The following is a 19,204-nucleotide window of genomic DNA, read 5'->3' on the forward strand; positions in this document are numbered from 1 at the left end:
GAGCCGATTACCGGGGAGCGCTCGGCGGCCATTGGGGAGGCCGGCTGGCTCCCATCCTGCTCGCATGGCGCAGTTCAAGCTTGTGGCCTATTTCCCCCAGATTAAAGCAGCGAGGAGTGGATTTGCACTGTTATTTGTCCATTCCATGGTTTCCTTCAAGTTTAAGAATGATGTGAAATGTTAATGTTGAGATATCGACCTCAGATATTTATGAGTCATTGTGATTTCTCAAAGAACATCTTTTATAAAATTTTTGACAAGCACACAAGTCACAAGTTTCATTTATATTCACTCATTCATTCGCGAGAGCACATAACAGGACAGGCAGCAAGCTCAAGTCACCACTTTGGGTGTGGAGGGTGGAGGGGGGTACAAGTCATGGAAAATGGGGAGCTGGGTAACAGGGACATACCCTTCCATGATGGACATGATGGCAGAATGGATGGCCTGGTGCCCATGGTCCTGCTGATCAGCACAATCTGCGCTATTGGGTGCAGGACCATCTGCTTCAACTAATGTCCACTCTGAAGGGAAGTCTTCCTTGTTAATCTCACATATGTTGTGCAGTACACAGCAGGCAAACACAACATCTGGGACTAAGGTGGTAGAGATATCTAGACGCTTGGTCAGGCATCGCCAGCAGCCTTTTAGATGGTCAAATGCATGTTCCACCACTATCCTTCCTGAATTAAGGGTCTTGTTAAATCTTCGCTGATCCTGATCCAGTACTCGGTGCTGTGTGAACCCCTTCATCAGCCAGCTTCGTAGGGGGTATGCCGCATCACCCACAAGATATGCTGGAACCTCCACTCCCTCAACATCCTTGGATACCTGCAGGCACAATGATGCAGACATGTAGTTAACTCATGCACCTGAATGTTGACACAGCCAGCATGCATAACATTTGAAACATGGAACTTTGAAGGGTGAACACTCACGTCACGAGGGAAGAGGTATCTGCCCTGGTCCTCAGCTTTTCTAAACAGAGGAGAGTTGGCAAGCACTCGGACATCATGCGTGCAGCCCGGCCACCCCACAAACACATCTGAGAAGCTGTAACATGAATGGACATCACAGTGGAAATCACACAGTGAAATTATAGTCATTGGAAATGTGATGTACATCAATAGAGGCTTAACTCACCAGAATCTGTTGTCAACCACCGCTTGCAGAACCTCCGAATGCCACCCTTTGCGACTGTAGTAGGCTGCAGCATCCACGCTGAGAGTGATAATCGGAATGTGTGACCCATCAATGGCACCAGCGCACACTGGGTATCCCCTTTGGGCGAAGCCATCAATGGTCTCCTGGAGACATGCTCCACTTGGCAGGGAGATGAAATGTTTACCAAGGAACTTCCTCAAGGCAGCAGTCACCTCCTGCACCACCATGCACACGTTGCTGACGCCTATTCCAAAGATGGTACTGATGGATCGATACTCACAAGGAGTGGCATACCACCACAAGGCCACAGCTAATTAAAGTCCGAGCTGCAATGGTCACTGTAAGTCCGGCCTATGTGCCTTCAGGTGAGGTTCTATGAGTTCCAGCACAAAGTGAAAGATGTCACGCGACATACGAAAGTGTCTGCTCCACTCAGCATCATCAAATTTGGTGAGGACATTACTCCAGAACTCAGCAACCTGTGGTCGGTTCAACCTCCAGAGAGACCAAGGTGTCACCATAGCTAATTGACTGACCAGCAGCATTCGCCTTTGTTTGCATGCTTACGCTCCACGCGCCTTTCGACTGCTGTCTTCTTGCCCTCAACCTTTGCAGGAACCTTCTGATTGCACCCATGCGATTTTCAGATCTCAAGGACGGTTGAAGAGCTTCAACAGCACAAATAGCCTTTCCAAGGTTCTGCCGTATCTCATTCTGAGCACTCAGAAAGGCTGAAATCATCATCATTATGTCTCCTTCCTGCACAGGGTTTGCCCTGTGTTCCTTCTTGTCGCGCTCAAAATGACATCACGCCAGTGGGGGGTGGGGAGGACAGCTGACACTGGGCAGGAGCGGAGTGGGGTCAGAGCTGCATCCTGTGCAGCTGTCTCCTTTAGATGGCCAGCGTGGCACTTTAAACGCTGCCACCTGAACGGCAATTCAAAGGGCCGCTTCTGCTTCTTCAGGCGCATCCTTAGCGGAGAATGCACCTGAAAGAGCCGAGTGAGTCAGACATGGCTATTCTTACCGCAATTAAACTAACTGCGGAGCCTTCGGGCAGTGGACAAGAAGGGGTTTCGTTGGAAGAAATGCTCATACGTATTGCAACCAATTCTGCCTAGCTAATAGAAATGGAAAGTTTGGAAGATAAATAAATTAAGAAAAAAAACCCACAAGTTTATGGTTAAATCAAGAGGAAATTGTGGCTGGAACTTGTTTGGAGGCGATGGGGGTCCGAACTATCGCGCGGGAATGTAACAAATGGACAAGAAAGCAGAGCGGACGGGTCGTGAAACCAGGCATTAAAAAGAAGGGGGAGCCTTGATGAATCAGTCAGCCAGCGAAGTCCCCACGTGACCCGCGGGTCACGTGTTGGTTTGGCGCGAAATTTCGGAGCTGCCCCTGAGGAGAGCGGAGCAGCTCGGACAGGGGCCCACCTCCGGGAGAAGGCGCAGACGGCCGGCTCGGCTCGGCTCGGCGGATCGGAGCCGATTACCGGGGAGCGCTCGGCGGCCATTGGGGAGGGAGGCCGGCGGGCTCCCGTCCTGCTCGCATGGCCCAGCTCAAGCTCACGGCCTATTTCCCCCAGATTAAAGCAGCGAGGAGGAGAGACGCGCCGGCGGTGAAGCACAAGGCGGGGAGCGGAGCCGGCACTGGATGGCGGAGGAAGGCAGTGCCCCCCGCTCCGGTGGGGGACCGGGACAGCCGGCCTCCGGCGTTCATCGAAGCGCCCGAGCTCCAGGGAGGCTTGAAAGCGGAGGCGGCGGCCGGGCGTGGAGGTGACACCCCCCCCACCCAGGGGGGGTCCGCGCTGGAGTCTCTGGTGACCCCGGTGAAAGGGGAGCAGGCGGGCCCCGGGGCCGATTCGGGAGCAGCCGGACCCGGACCCGGTGCCGACGGGACGGGTAGGCGGCGGCGCAGCACGGCGAAGAAACGCCACCGCTCCGAGCCGACCGATGAAGGCGAGCCGGCAGGTCCCCGTGCGCAGCGGCCGCGCCGCGTCCCCTCGGCCCGGAGGTGCCTGGTGCTGCAACCGGACGAGGCGCTTCAGCACACGGGGCCCCTTTCGGAGGCGTCCGAGGCCCCGGTAAGAAGAGACATTCAATTGGGGACGTCCCAAAAACACTCGTCGCTGTTTAGAAAATGGAAGGAGAAAGAAATGGGTCTGCGATTTGAGTCTTTGTCATGACCCAAGGAGTCTGTTGGGAAGGGCTCGGTTAATTGGGGGGGGGGGTCTCTGGGCTGACGAGAAGCTTGGAGGTGCTGTGGTTAAAAAAAACCAGCAATGCTGGAGAAAGTCCGCAGCCTCCAAAGGAGGTAAAGGTATGTTACCTTCACCTCGTGCCTGAGCCCTTCGATAAAGCATCCGAATTAAAGGGGGGGGGAGAGAAAACAGACCCGACAGCCAGATAAAAGGCTTGAATTTGCAAAGTGAGATTTGGCTTTGCTCTGAAAAGAGGCAGGCAAGAGACTGAAGAGCCTATTTCTCCCCCTATTGCCCTTATGGTCTTGTGTGCGAGGGGAATGATCATAGGTGGGTGGTGGCTGGCCTGATGGGGACGTGCCCCCAGTATGATTCTGAAGATCGGCTTTCCTGGGATTCAGGCAGGGCGGGTCTATATTAGTTTGATGGTGGTGGACTGGCCTGTGACCAGTAGTGTGGTGCAGGTATAGCTTTGTTCATCACTATTCCTCGTGAATAGATGGAAACTACTTGGTGTGATAGTAAGGTAGCCATTGACTACAAAATGGGTTGTATCGTGCTCCTTGACAAACATAAAAGTAAGAAATAGGAGTAGTTCATCTAATCCACTGAGCCTGCTCTGCTTTTCAATAAGTTCATGGCTGGTCTGGCCACGGACCTTTCCTATAAATCCTTATATTCCCGTAATGCTGACTGTTAGAAACTTTCTCCACAAACTAAACATTTCCTCCTATCCACCCATAACCCTTTATTTTTCTTGTAACCAAGCGCCAAAGAGATTTTTTTAAAAGTCCCTATTGTACCATCTTCCACCACCTCACCTGGCAATGCCTGAGGTAGTCTATTTTGCTCCTTGGCCAGAGAATTTCACAGATTCACCACCCTGGGAAAAGCAATTCCTCCTTATCTTTATCCAAAATCTACTCTGAATTTTAAGGCGAAGTCCCCAAGTTCTCACCTCACCTACGAAAGGCAACAAATAGATAGATTATTGTATATGTTTCTGAAAGACCTTCTTCTGAATTCGGGGAATAAAGACCCAGGCAATTCAGTCATGCCTCAGACTAACCTCAACTCTGGAACAGCCTAAACATTGGTACTCAACCTTTATTGCACTAGGCCCCACTTTAACTTTTCAAAAAAGCATTTGCCCCACCATTAGTGGAAAAAAGTTATATATTCAAAAGAAGATTTAATTAACTCATTTACTGCAAGTCCACTTCAATGCAATTAAGGGCAGGAATACACTGGAACACATATTTCATATTCAACTACTACTTCAATATGTAAACCCTCGCAAACACACATTCAATAATTGTAGTCACTTCAGTGGGAACCTTGCCCCTGACACTGGGATGCAGATTTTTTTTTGATTCGAGGGATTAATTTTGTTAGTTTCAATCATAAAATCTCCATGTTTTGTAATTTTCATTCAGTTTTTCTTAGCTTATCACTAACAGCACTGAAGCCACATTCTGCTAAATAAGACAATGGAAAATGTATCAATAGTTCCCTTGCTAAAGTAGTCTAATCTTGCATGTTCTGCATTTTTATCTGTTTAAACAGATGTTCACATTTGGCATTAACTTTAATGGCATTGATGCACTTGATCACAGAATGCAGTATCGTATAGAACAGGGGAAAACTTTTTTGGCAACTAAGTTCTTGGTAGTTAACACAATGCACAACCAACAGTGACATAACTTTACTACTCTCCTTGGGGGAAAAAAATCTTTTGAGCAGTTTTCTTCAATGCTGCCAGTGAATTCTTTCAAAATATGGTGCCGCATTCTAATTGTGTATGTAAAATGTTAGGAATTATTACTTTTAAACACTTTCATTTTATAATTTTAATGTTAGTGATTAAGATTCCACATTTATTAAACTTGATTTTCACTGCTAGATAAGTTATTTGTTTAAACTTTCTGTTAAAAATTCGTGTAATTATGTGTATTTTGGAAAGATCGATAAGATTGAACAAGTGCAAAGACAATTTACAAGGATGCTGGGACTTGAAGAGTTGAGTTACAGAGAGAGGTTGAATGGGCTAGGACTTTATTCCTTGGAGCATCAGTGAATGAGGAGAGGTTTGATAAGAGGTATACAGAATTATCAGGGTATGGATAGGGTAACTGCATACAGGCTTTTTTTTTAATGGAGGTTCTGTAAGACGAGAACTACAGGATGTGTTGAGGGTAAAAGATGAAATGTTCAACAGGATTATTGGGGGGGAATGTCTCCATTCAGAAGGTGGTGAGAGTGTGGAACAAGCTACCAGTGGAAGTGGTGGATGCGGGTTCAATTTTGAGGTTTAATATTGGAAGTGTATGTGGATGGGAGGAGTAGGGAAGGTTATGGTCTGAGTGCAGGTTGAAGTAATTGTTTGGCCTGGACTAGATTGGCAAAAGGGCCCGTCTGTGCTGTGGTGTTTAATGGTCCTAATATATGCAGTGTTATGTCCTGACAAATTCAATGTACATTATTGATGACTGTTCTTTCCAACCTTTCTTGTCAACATGTTTGATTTCAAATTTTTTTCAATTGTTATGTGGTGTCATCAATTTAGTGCTGATTTCCTCTGATAAATTGCATATTTCCCACTTTCACTGGCTGTGTTACCATCAGAACTTGCTCTCTGATGTATGTATTATAATAAAAGTTGAGAGCCTTGCAGTACAAAATCCAAATGTAATCTAATTACAATTACCAGGGATGTACTGGAAGCTGGTGATACAAATGCATCTTATTGTGGAAGGTTTCGTTTGTTGAGTTATATAGGTTAGGATAATATTGTGGGCCGAAGGGCCGGCACTGTAATGTTCTATGTTTACCTTTCAGGATTCACCTGCACATGAGACCACAATTTTGAATCAAGGAATTTCCAACTTTCCAAGATTACAAAATTTAAGCAGAAATAGCCAGCAGGTAAGAAATTTGAACAAAACCCATCAACCTGTGGCCTGTGATACACCTGGCCTTGGTGTTCTGTTGAATCAATAGAAAAGCCGACTGATAATTTCAGATTCTGAAACTAAATATTAAAGGAATTTATGTTGAAAACACTTGTCTTCAATTTGTTTGTGGTGTAGGTTCTGACTGTGCCTAAAAAGGAAGGTCTTTCAGCTTTAAAAAGCCAGCTGCAAAGAATTCGGAAGTTCAACCATAATGCTAAATTACTTGTTCCTTCTGAATTGAGTACTGATACCAAGAATCGTCTTAAACTGGTTCGTGAACTGCAATCGAAAGTACAAGAAAACAAAGAGCAGAAAAAGACAAAAGAGCAGGATGAAAAGTTAGGTGTGGATGAAAGGTGAGGAGAAAACAAGTTTTAATAAAAACTTGTAGAACAATGTAAAAATACAAAGCAGCAAGCCTGTAAAAGTCTTCAGTTCATGTTTAATTGATCACAGCTGCCTTCCTAATTCATTTCCTTCCAGGGTGAAGGCCCCAGCATACCAGCGTTTCCACAACTTAGCACAGGATGTCCCCCCGGGCTTGGCTTTGCCTTTCAAATACAAGGTGTTGGCAGAGATGTTCCGTTGTATGGACACTGTTGTGAGCATATTGTTCAATCGCTTGGAGATCATTACCTTTGCTAAGGTGAAACAAGGTGTTCAGGACATGATGCGGAAGTGAGTACGGATCAGATTAGCATCTAGTATGAACTCTAGTGACTCTGTTTGGAGATATCTATTTCTGTCCTTGGCTATCAGAAAATATTAATTGAAAAGAAGTTTGTGTGCAGAGCTACAATTTATAATTCATTCCAAGAAATACTTTTTTTTAATGATTATCAATTGACATCGAATAAATGCTTTCCAAAACACCATTGAAAGCTTTGTGATTATAAAATTGGGTATCAGGCAACAATCTCTCAGAAGTGATATTTTAGATTGAATATTTAAAAACAAAATGAAGGAACTATTGAAATGTTACTGATGGAGCAGAACACCATAGGAAAAGATGTGCTGATCATGTTGCTAAACTGAACTAATACCATGATTCATATCCTTATTCACAGATATGACTAAATGCCTCTTGCATGTAACTCTTGTGTCTCTCCACACCCTTTTCCCCGATGGCATGTTTCAGCATCTATAAACACTCTCAATGTAAAAAGAAACAAAAATATCATGGTCTCTTATTTAAACTTTCTGCCTTTCACCTTAAAGCTGTGCCTTCTACACCCTGAGGATTATCCATCTTGTCCTTGCATCTCTAATTTTATAAACTATCAGGTTTTTGATCAATCTCTGTTCAGAGAAAACAATTTTGGTGTGTTCAGCCTTGTAACTGATGTTTATGTTCAGATGGAAGCTGTTTAAGACATCTCATTCAATGTGTTGGTGTGACAATTTTGCAAGAATATTATCAGAATGTTCATCAGTTCTATTTAACACCACAAAAGTTACACAATATGAATTGTATTTATTCAGATTTATGTTTAGATGTCGTCAAGTTGGTACTTTTTTGCATTCAACTTGGCAATGTTCCACAATTAAACCTTTTTGGCTTGAAATGGGTAATTTATTAGAATGAATAACTGGAGTAAGATTCCCACAGGATCCATTGTAATTTTTACTGGGAGATGTGAGAGGGATTAAAATTTGTTCAAATTGCTTTGGCAATGGCGAGCAAATTTTGTTGCTATAACTTGGAAGTCAGATACTGATCTGGGAATGGATAGATGGCATGCAGAAGTTTGGAGTTCTATTCCACTTGAGAAAATCCTGTTGAACATTTTATCTTTTACCCTCAATCTCTTATAATTTAAGAGGTAAATATACATTTTGTGAAATATGGAGCCCATATTTACAAACTGTTGGTATTAAAATTTAAATGTATCTTGAACATTCCCTTTCTCTTATAGGTCTCTAAACTTTTATATGTTTAAAAGTATCGGAAAGTGAAGTACTCCTGTTGTGGTTTTCTTGTCCTTTTTTTTTAGTTTATAGGTTTTTCTTTTTTAAACTTTTCTTAATAAAATACCACATGTATTTGGATTAAGTTTGAAATATTGTGACATGTTTGCTAAGTAGTTTTATATTAAAGTATATATCAAAATGCTTACAAACTAATACAATATATTGGAAAATTAATTGCTGGTTATGTTAGCTTACAAACAGTTAATCTTGGAATATCTTTGTAGACAATTTGAACAGCGAAATATCGGACAGATTAAAACGGTTTACCCATCTGGATACAAATTTAGACAGGAAAAGGGAATCCGAACATGGAATGACTGTGTAAAGAAATCCAGCTACCAGCTCACCATCGATCCTGTGTTTGAAGGAGGTAAATGCTCTTCTCAGGGCTAAGAGTGAATTATATTGGATATTTTCTGGCTTTGTCATTTATGGTTTTTTTTAAACATAGACTTTGTATGATTTTACCATTCTGATGAGTGTCTGACATCTTGCCATTGGTCATTCACACGGGAACGACCAAAATTGCAAATCTCCATTTCTGTCCGCGATTTTAGACAGCATACCTGGCATTCTCCAAACAAAAAAAGCGCAACGTGTAACTCAGCGGTGTCTGTGTCTAATGTCACGTATAATATACAGTATTTATCAGCGTGTTAGACCCATTTGTTTTACCCAAAATATGGCTCAAAAATATTCTCCATGTTTTGTCTGCCAGGTTGAAATTAGGGTAATTTCAACCTGACAGTAATCCTGCCAGTCCCTGCACTGGTCACTGTTGTATTGAGAAAGTGTCTGGTCCATGAGAGATGAGTCTGAACACAAGGGTTTGCTATCAAATGTCACTTTTATTAAAACACAACACGCATGGAAATAAAGCATATACGCGCACAATGTGTAAAGGAGCTTGCAAAAATGCACAATTCATAAAGGAGTGTGGGAATAATGCTTTGTGATTGCCCTCACAATCTAGCAGACCTGGCGTCAAATCTGGGGTTAGGGTTCAGGTTAGTTTGTCAATATGTGGGCAGCAGGATAATCATCCCTCTTATTTTCACTGGTCTCTGAGGTTTTGCATCACTGTAGATAGCCACTTTTGGTCAGTCCATGCTTTCATTTCTAGCTTGCTTCTTTCTAGCTCTTAGTGGGATTAGTTGTGCATTTTGATATGTCCTGATGTATCTGGATAGTGGGTGACCTTGTGTTCACACCTTGGGGTTAGATTTGGGATAGTGTTAGGGTTCAGCATGTGGCTGGAGTTAGAGCTAGGGTCAGTGTTAGGGTTAGGCTTAGCAGCCCACATCAACATAGAGAAGGCAGTGGACTGCCAGGACAGCGGGTTGTGTGAAATAGCAGGCAGCAGACCACTGAGACAGCGGGCTGCGGGAAAGTCCAAGCAACAGGCCACCGGAGAGAGCAGTCAGCAGTTTAAAAAAAAAAAAAAAAATTACAAATATACTAAAAATTAAGGTAGACAATACACTTTGACCTGAGTTGGTTTGGGAATGCCTGCAGTTTATTTTAGACTGCAGGCATTCTGGGAAATTGACAAGGAGTCTAAGAGGAAAACTGTTGGAACAGGCATGGGACCCTCATTCCCATTCCAAGCTTTTTACATGGCATGTGTTCTGGGGAAATGGGAATAATTTCCTGAAACACAGCAGCTGAGTTTTTAATAAAAACATCTTTGTCTATCTTCAGTCACATTTGCATTTCAAGAGGGGACAGAAGGTCTAGACAAAAGGTGTCTAGTTGGTGAGATAAACAAGAATTGAAGCAGCAGTTGAATCAGCCCTCCTCTCAAGGTTGGGTGCTTTTCTGCTTCTCCCCCTTGGGTATCACTTCCTTGCTCTCAGCACCTCCGGAACTTGAACAGCAATTATGAACCATTTTTTAAAATCTATGGCCCCCATGGGACTCTGCTCAAAGTTTATGGGCCCCATTCCTTGTGAAGCAGTTATTTAGTTGGTTTCTTCCGTATTTCTCTTACTACTGGTGACCTATAATGTCAGTCTGTGGCCCACCCTTAAATATGCTGTGTCCGCTATTAAGAATGGCTGCTCCTTCTCCGTCTGGTTCGGAAGTGCTCTGTCCTTCTGATCGAAGCTAAGGCCGAATCCCACCCGGCGACTAGCAGCAAAAAAGAAAAGAAAATGAAATTAAAAGAAAAAAAACAAAAGACTGGCTGCTCGAGAGTGTACTCTTGACCTGTGGAAAAGAATTCATTTAATTTTAAATAAATGAAACTACCCAGACACTTTTGGCTATTGCAAGTTCTGTGCGATCTCCCTTTCTCCAGCCCTCTAACACCCAGAATTGATTCAGTTTGGAATTACGTGACTGTTGGGAGATGATGTACCTGTTAATCTTAGTTTATTGAGGCAAAGCATCTTAAATCACTCAGGATGTCTCATCTGAAAGTTGGTGATGGTTTCTGAAAAGTTGATGGATTGTATGGTTAGTGAGTGACTGAAATCCTTCATCAGTTGGTGACAATTATTCTCCCAAGTCAATGTCCATTTTCCAGCCTTTCTAATGGAAAGTTCAAATATGTGCAGCCCGATCAGATTTTTTTGCCTCAATCTAATTGACTGCTAGTTTACCTTGAAGATGTACCCCTTTTTATAGATGTGTCAGGAGAAAGTACCTCTCAGCATCTGCCCTGTCAAGTCTTTTGAATCTTGCATTACTCTAAGGGACTCTAAATCCAATCTACTTGATCTTTCCAAAGATATTCCTCCCATGAAGTCAATCCTATGACATCTAGTGCCCCACCATAAGATAAAATGACACACTTGTCCTATTTGTTGCTTTTTTAAAAAAATATTTTTTCCTTCAATTTTAGGTTAATAACTGATTAGCTAATTATTTAATAGTTGTATTTTTCTAGCTTTTTAAAATTGCTGTCCCAGCTTTTAAAAAAAAAAACTTAGCTTTGCACTTTCTGGTTATCAAGCAGCAGTGTGGTCACTCCTTGCTTGTATTTTGTTAATTTAGCTCCTTTTTGTTGCTTTAATTCAAGTCTCGTTCTTCACGGGGTGTTGGGGGGGGGTGGGGTGGTGGTGGGTGGTAGTAGAGCTGAAGGATATTTTTGGTTGAATGTCTTATTTATGAATGCCTTTTTCCTGCTTTCCCCCCCACCCCCCCCACCCCTTTCAAGAGGAGAATTCAGAAGGCCACACACAACTAACCGCTTCTCTCATGCTTCAGCGCCGTCGCATTTTCATTCGAAACTTGACAAACTTGGTCAAGCAATACCATAAGGTAAGCTTCTCTGTCCTGTCTTCAAGCTATGGTGCCTGACATTTTTGGTATCAATACTTGTGTTGCCAGCACACTGGCAATGATGCTAGGTTCTGCCATCTAGTCTGTCCAAGGACAGTTTGTTTTAATTCTAGAAGGAATACTTCTGATCTGTAGTGCCATGGAAAGCATGTTTAGTGTGGAAGTGCATTCAATTATATTTTTAAAAAGAGCAGATTAAGATTTGGCTCAACATTAATTCATTTAAGAAGCTTAATTAAGCATATTTTGAATGCTCATGGTATGACTTGGATTGATTTTGTGGTGGTCAATGGGGAATTGTCTGACATAATTCAACTGATTTGTTGTTAAGGACATTCTCTGGTTTGTGACCCTTCACATCCAGGTATTTTAAAAAAAGTTGTGTCTTGCACTGATCTTAAAAAGTAGTGTCTTGCTGATCTTGCATTTATTCCTTTTATCAGTGTCTGTACACTACAACAAAACACAATGCAACCTTCAATGGTACTTGCAGGTTCCTAACATGACAGACTATCTCAATAGAAGGTGACAGCAGATGTGTGCAAACACCACTATTTCCAACTCCTAGGGAATGCACAAGGCTCTTTCAAACTGCCATGTGAAATGGGGTTAACCGATCGATTTGCATGGTTAGCAACTGAATTACATGGCGATTTGTAAGGGTCCAAATAGGTCCTTGTCCTACCTCAGGGGTGGTTAGGGAACCCTGTAAAACTTACTAGCACCCAGGACCGGTTACTCTGGTGATGTGTGTGCTTGCATTGCAGGGAAACCCCTGGCTGAGGTGCTCCTGTCGCGATTGGGGGGAAGAGTGGGGGCCATGATCGGGGTGTGGCAGTGGCCACAGCTGCAATTAGGGTGGGCATGGGGGGGGGGGGGGGTTGCAGTGTGCCACTGCTGTGAACGCCATGCTGGTTCGCAGCAACGATTCAATGCAGGAGGAATGGCAGTCTTCCTTGTCCATTATCCTCCATGCTGCTAGAACTGCAGAGTCCCAAGAGGGATACCCGGGTGCTGTAATTTGAAAGCACCTACTGTTTGTTCATTGCTAATGTTATGAGCCCAGAGGACCCCAATATCCAGCAGCAATAGATATTCATCAAGATAAATGGTTACTTAAACAAAAGTTGCTTTTAATTATCTTTAAACATGAAAACAGAATCAAACTTTAACTTATTACTATTAACTTTACCCACTTCTAATTCTAAGCGCACATGTATGTAAGTTCAGAAAAGTTCTTTGATTCACAGTCCAATCTCACTTCACTCCACCAAGTTCACCAGTATCAGGCAATTCTTAAACTGTGCAGAGAATTTAACATTTATGAAATTTCACCAGGCTTTTGTGCTTGAAATGTCAATGGTTACTGCTCAGAAAGGTTTTTGTTGGGTTTCAGAGAGATTTGTTGCTTGTTGGACACAAACTGATTCCTTCCGATCAACCACTTCAATGTCTTGCTGAAGAAACTTACCCCATCAGGGTTTTCCAAATGATAACCTCTTTCTTTCAGGTCACCACTGAGTTCCTTTTTTTCCCCCTTATTTCAAGTGAAACATTATACAGCCAGTCCTCTCTTATGTGGACCACAATGGCTTTGACCAGGCTGAAGTAAGAACTCACAACCTGTCTTCAAAATGGGGTGTCTCCACAAGCTTGCCAGCTTGTCATGTTCCAGTCCCAGCTGCTACTGTAGAAGTCTTCCCTCCCTCTCTCTCGCTCAGAGAAAACCACATGGCCCTCTTAGAACAGCCAATTGCCTTCTGACAGACTGCGGTACTGGACCTAATCATCCGAGTCCGTTCATCTGTTGCTTTCCAAAACAATAATCCATCACTCCAGTGTGTCCAATTAACATCTACTTGTGAAGTCATTCTTCAAAGCTTTTGCAAAGGCACTCGGAGCCTGGACTGTCTGGCTTGAGCAGAGCTCTGGCATTTTAAATGAGATCTGTTTTGAAGTGTTTGAATATGATGTACACTTAAAAAAAATCTGCCACCATTTATCTCCTTTAAAACATATCTATATACAATAGAAAATATAACATAATTTGTCACACTGCTTTATCAAAATCCTGGAACAACAAGAGTAGTTGCACTGCTGGTGTACCTTCAATGTGTGAACTACAAGAGTTAACGAAAATTCTCAAATTTTTGGATTGGTATTCTAGTACAGAACCAAGGGTGCGCTACTTTGGAAGTGTCTTCTTTTAGGTGATGTCAAGTGGACACTCTGTTGTGCTAATAAATTAATGCAAAGTTTCTATGGCCTTGAAGATTGGGAGATTTATCTCTGCCGGAGAAAACAGGTTCTAATTCATTGTTTGAAAGCATGATGATGAATTACTGTTACATTATTGTTTGCTTACAGCAGTAACTGCAATTTTCCATGTGTACTTCATTGGCTGTGTGCATTTAAAAAAAATCCTTTGGCACTCCATCCATGCTCATTTTCTTGTACATTTGCATAATTTCAGAAGTAGCAGAGAGGCCAGTAAAAGTTGACCTTGCCAGTAGTGCTCACAGCCCATAATACAGAAATTGTGCAGTTGAAACTCTGAGGGATAAACCCATTAGTTGGTGTCTGCTTTAGTTTATCAGTGAGCAATACTCGTAGAAGATTGCTGTACTTTTTTCTGCTAATAATTTCTCTTAAGTATTTCTGAGTTGTTAATTCTGCAAAGGCCTGGTGCAAAAGGGGTGTTTGTTGTCTCCCAACATGTTCCTGCAGTAAAATAACAGTTCTTGCATTGCAAACTCCAGGATATAAAAGATAAAATTTCATGAAGTCCATAAATGCTCATCAAGACAATTCCCTTGTGAACATTTGAAACATTGACAAAAATAGGAATCAGGAAAAACTTAAATATTGCCACAGGCGGTTGTGGAGCCTTCGTCATTGGGTGTATTTAAGGCGGAGATTGATAGGTTCTTGATTAGCCAGGGCATCAAAGGTTGAGGGGAGAATGCTGATGAGTGGGAAAATGGATCAGCTCAGGATTTAATGGTGAGGTAGACTCGATGGGCTGAATAGCCCATTTCTGCTCCATTGTCTAAGGTTTTTTTTAATTACGACACATTTTATTTTTTCCCCTCCAAGATATTTTTGGCTTCGCTTAATCCTCCGATGTATGTTCCCGATGACAAGTTAACACGATGGCACCCACGTTTTAATGTGGATGAAGTTCCAGACATTGTTGCTGCTGAACTTCCACAGCCTCCAGATTTTAAAAAGCTAACAACTGCTCAGGAAGTACTGGATAAAGCTCACAGCATGATGAGCTCAAAGGTACCACTTAATGTTTTTAAAAACCTGTAAATTATTTGGTGAGTTCAGTCTTTGTGGAGGGGCAGAGATGGGAAAAATTTTGTTAAAGTATGGTAGTTTCAGTTGACTACATAAAAACATTTGCTAAGTGAGGTGAAAAAAAAACTTGGTGGGGGGGGGGGGCAGCAGAGCCCTGGTTAGAATGGCTGTTGGGGGTGACATTCATATTATGTTGTTCAAGTTTTAAAAAAAAACTTGACCTTATAGAATTCACAAGCCACTACCCAAAATTTTTAGATGTGCATTTAAATTTACTCTTATTCTATATCAATTTGTTCTTTACTTTGAAGTATATAATTTTAAAGCATGGAAACAGCTGCAGCAGCCCAAGTTGTCTCCCTAATAAGCAAGTCCCGATTACCTGTGTTCAGGAAATAGCTGTAAAAACCTTTCCTATTCATGTACCTGTTGAATGTCTTTCAAATGTTAGAGTTGGCCATGCTTAGAACATAGAAAAGTACAGGCCCTTCAGCCCTCGATGTTTTGCCAACCCATTTTTTTTTAAAAAAGGTACTAAACCCATCCTACCCTGTAACCCACTATGTGCCTAAGAGTCTCCAGGCACCCACAAATGTTTTTTTACAAAAACTAGCCCTTGATGTCCTCCCATAAACTTTCCTTCTTTACCTTGTACCCCATCCTCTGGTGTTTGCTATTCCTGCCCTGGGAAACAGGTGCTAGCTGTCTATCTATGCCACTCATAATCTTATAGACCTCTATCAAGTCTCCTCTCATCCTTTTTTTAATTTATTTTTAATGTTCATAGACATTAAAAATTCAAACAGTACAATCCCTTTCAGCACATAAATACAGTCTGTATTTATCCCCCCCACCCAAATACAACTGAGAATATGGTCATATAAATTATACAGATACAAATACTGGTGGGGTAAACAACCCCTACAGAAACCAAGGAAAAAGCCAAGGCGAAAAAAAACCCCAGGGTGACTAGATTTAAAAAAAAACTAAAAAAAAAAGCACGTCATCTGCATCGTCCTATTTCCTTAATCCCACTCATTTCCCTGCTGGGACAGATTGTTACAGTACCCATATTTCAAAGGGGTGGCTAGTTCAATCTGCATACCCATGTATTTCCTCCATAGATTATATGTGATTTTTCTCAAGGGGAATGCAACTGCATGTCTCCTCATCCTTCTACGCTTCAAAGAGAAAAGTCCCAGTTCTACTAACCTTGCCTCATAGGTCTGGTTTTCCAATCCAGGCAACATCCTAGTAAATTTCTGCGCCTTCTCCATAGCTTCCACATCCTTTATATAAAGAGGTGACCAGAACTAATCTCAATGTGTCTTAACAAAGATTTGTAGAGTTGCAATGTTTCCAATTTACTCTCGCTAGTTCCTGCCTCATCCCTTCCCCAGTTGAGCACTTTCCCATTTTGTCTATTTTTATCCTTTTCCATAGCTATTGTGAAGCAAAGGGAGCTGTGGTCATGCTCACCAAAATGGTTCACCACCTGACCAGATTCATTACCCAGAACTAGATTCAATATGGCCTCTCTCATCAGCCAGTCCTTCCTGAACATACCTGACAAACTCAGCCCCGTCCTTCTACCACTTCCTGTAGCACAGTGGTTTTCAGACTTTTTCTTTCCACTCACATTCCACCTTGAGTAATCCCTATGCCATAGGTGCTCTGTGATTAGTAAGGGATGACTTAAAGTAGTATGTGAGTGGCCGGAAAAAAGATTGAGAACCATTGCTCTTGACCCAATTGTTACTGAAATATTTTGCTTGAGAAAAATTGTCATTGGCCAATTTCCTTGAGCTATGAAACTGTGCACCTAATGAATCAATTGGGCATGATTAAAACAGTGGTTATCAAACTTTGTTTCCACTCACATGCCACCTTAAGTAATCCCTTACTAATCAGATAGCACCTATGGTACAGGCACTGTATGATGTGGTACCCATTTTCTAAAAATGTTCTGGGCTGAATGTTGTTCCTGTGACTTGAATTTTTTTGATTTTCAGATGGAGAAAGCACTTGCTAACATGGCCCTCAAATCTGTAGAAACTGTCACAGCTGCTAATGTTGAACAAAAGGAGCAAAATGTCACAAATCCATGTCCAAGTCCTGGTTCTTCTAATGCACTGAAAGGGATTTCACAGAGTCTGCTTGAAAGGGTAAGTGACCTTGGCAACCAGAGATTTTTTAAAATCCATGATATATAATCCCCTTGATTTAATGCAGAATTTCCAATTCATTTTGTTGTGGCGAGCATAACACTATCACTAGAGTTCTAATCTTGCACTGTCTCTGTATGTGGGTTTCAGTTTACTCCCACCCTCCAAAAACATACGAGCCTTGTAGGCTAATTGTGTATTTGGGCTCATGGTCTAGAAGGGCCTGTAACCAAGCTGTACCTCTAAATTAAATTTGTCTGGTTTCTATTTTGCAATGTGTACATCAGAAGCACAAGTAATAATAACTAACTCTTCTATAGATTCGTTCCAAAGAAGCTCAAAAAATTCAGGCAGCAATGACGAGGAATATGGCACAAACTGAGCGTCTTCACATGATGATGAGACTTCCCGAAATAACAAGAATTTTGCGCAATGTCTTTGTGGCAGAGAAGAAACCAGCTTTGAATATTACAGTGGCATGCAACAGAGTAGTTGACAGCTATCGATCTGCAATGACCCTGGGTAAATATTTCAAATAATGATAAATGACAAGACAACCCATTTGGCTACTTGTGGTATCCGATTTAATACTTGAAATTTTCGAATTCAAAAGTCAAATTTGGCAAGTGAATGCAGGGGTGGTGGGTGAACAGGACTTGATGTGAATCAGGGCACCAACCTCCTGCTCTTGTGCATATTATAATCGGCTAAAGTCCAGGGGTGGACATTGTGGAGTCGGCAGTGTGAGTGTTGATTCCTGTGCATTAGGATGAACTTGAGGAAATGTGTTATTGCAAATTCTAAAGAGGGACTTTAAAAGATTTGTCTGCGAGTTAAATGAAATGAAGGGAAATGGCAATTTGTTTATTAGGTGGTCTAATTATTAATGGATAAATCTTTGCCAGTAACTGAGGAACTCCTGCATACTTGGGAGAGTGGTTTGAGCAGGCTATTTATAGTGGAAGGAAAAGTCTTTCATCTTGGCATTTCACAATGGTTCTTAGTTTGCTGCACAAGAGCAAGGCTTGATAGAGCCATGTATGGCAAACAATCTGTCGTATCCATTCCCTTAATCAACAGAAGGTGTAGGTGAAAGCTTACTGGGAGGGGATGTGAACCAGGGCAAATGACCATGATGGAGACTGGAAATTCAAAGATGGAGATGGGGTTTGGTTGAGCATACTGATAATCCAAAATATCACTGAATGGGGGAGAAGGGCGTAAAATTAAACCATTGAAATTTTACAGGGCAGATACGATTTGTAGGAGACTTTTGAGGGCCACTAAAGAAAATTGGTCAGGATGGTAAAGGAATAGTTCATTGTAGAAAATAAATGTAAATTGAAGGTAGATTTGGAATCCCAAAATTTTGCATTAACAAGTAGTGATGAGGGTATGGAATAGATTTCTTTGAATAATGGGTGAAACATCTGTGGATGGATACTGGAATGAAACTACTTTAAGATGTTCTAAAGAACATACTTTTTCTAAAATTTCAAAAATAAAATTTAAATTTGGAGTTGCCTGTTCATTATACTGTACATTTGGAATGAGCTGATTCACGAAGTAACTTTTTGAATTTCAGTTGAAATGGAGAAACATCTGCGGCTACTGGCTACAATTGTTCCTGACTGGCTGAATATACACATTATCAGGAAGGACGTGTATATTAAGTTGAACAAGAATGTGGAGTTGAGCATCATTGTGGAGAAAATTGCAAAAAAGATAAAGGAAGAGGAAAAAGTGTGATATTTTAAAGAATGTTCTGCATCTTTATTAGATGACAGGAAACAAGGATACTGGAATGAGACAACTTGAGTATTTGCAGATCATTATTTTTCCTTCATTATTAAGCTTTACATTTGTACAGCGGTAGTCTCTGTACAGTGTGAAGATTACTTATTGGGGTTAAGATTTTGACAAGTTAGGCGCGATAGATGAATTCAGCTTGAACTGTGGATTCAAAGAATATTTGATCTTTTTGTGCAATATTCAGTTGATCTTCCAGGAACTTTTTCAAAAGAATAGCGGTATGTGCAATTTTTCAAAAATTTGTGCTTTGAAAATTTGTGCCGTTAATGTTAAACTGAAAATTAATGTATGAGCAGTGGGTAGTGGGGTTAATTTTAAGAAACAACCTGATTAAATATTTAACTTGA

At 41.7% G+C, this 19,204-nt stretch overlaps 2 protein-coding genes across 2 annotated transcripts; one reads left to right on the forward strand and one right to left on the reverse strand.

The window, feature by feature from the left end:
* Window positions 1-265: 265 nt before the first annotated feature.
* On the reverse strand, window positions 266-2,386 carry LOC138743954 (uncharacterized). Its single transcript, XM_069899513.1, has 3 exons — window positions 1,144-2,386; window positions 939-1,053; window positions 266-831 (listed from the first exon to the last, which is right to left on the reverse strand). Exons 1-3 carry the CDS (start codon window positions 1,389-1,391, stop codon window positions 334-336), a joined length of 861 nt encoding a protein of 286 aa, XP_069755614.1. The 5' UTR covers window positions 1,392-2,386; the 3' UTR covers window positions 266-333.
* A 153-nt stretch (window positions 2,387-2,539) lies between these two features.
* cdt1 (chromatin licensing and DNA replication factor 1) lies at window positions 2,540-19,204 on the forward strand. Its single transcript, XM_069901256.1, has 10 exons — window positions 2,540-3,250; window positions 6,206-6,292; window positions 6,457-6,677; window positions 6,805-6,999; window positions 8,517-8,662; window positions 11,453-11,556; window positions 14,674-14,862; window positions 16,893-17,045; window positions 17,366-17,567; window positions 18,631-19,204. The coding sequence occupies exons 1-10, from the start codon at window positions 2,717-2,719 to the stop codon at window positions 18,792-18,794; spliced, it is 1,995 nt and encodes a 664-aa protein (XP_069757357.1). The 5' UTR covers window positions 2,540-2,716; the 3' UTR covers window positions 18,795-19,204.

The sequence above is a fragment of the Narcine bancroftii genome, chromosome 10, assembly GCF_036971445.1.
Source record: "Narcine bancroftii isolate sNarBan1 chromosome 10, sNarBan1.hap1, whole genome shotgun sequence".
NCBI lineage: Eukaryota > Metazoa > Chordata > Chondrichthyes > Torpediniformes > Narcinidae > Narcine > Narcine bancroftii.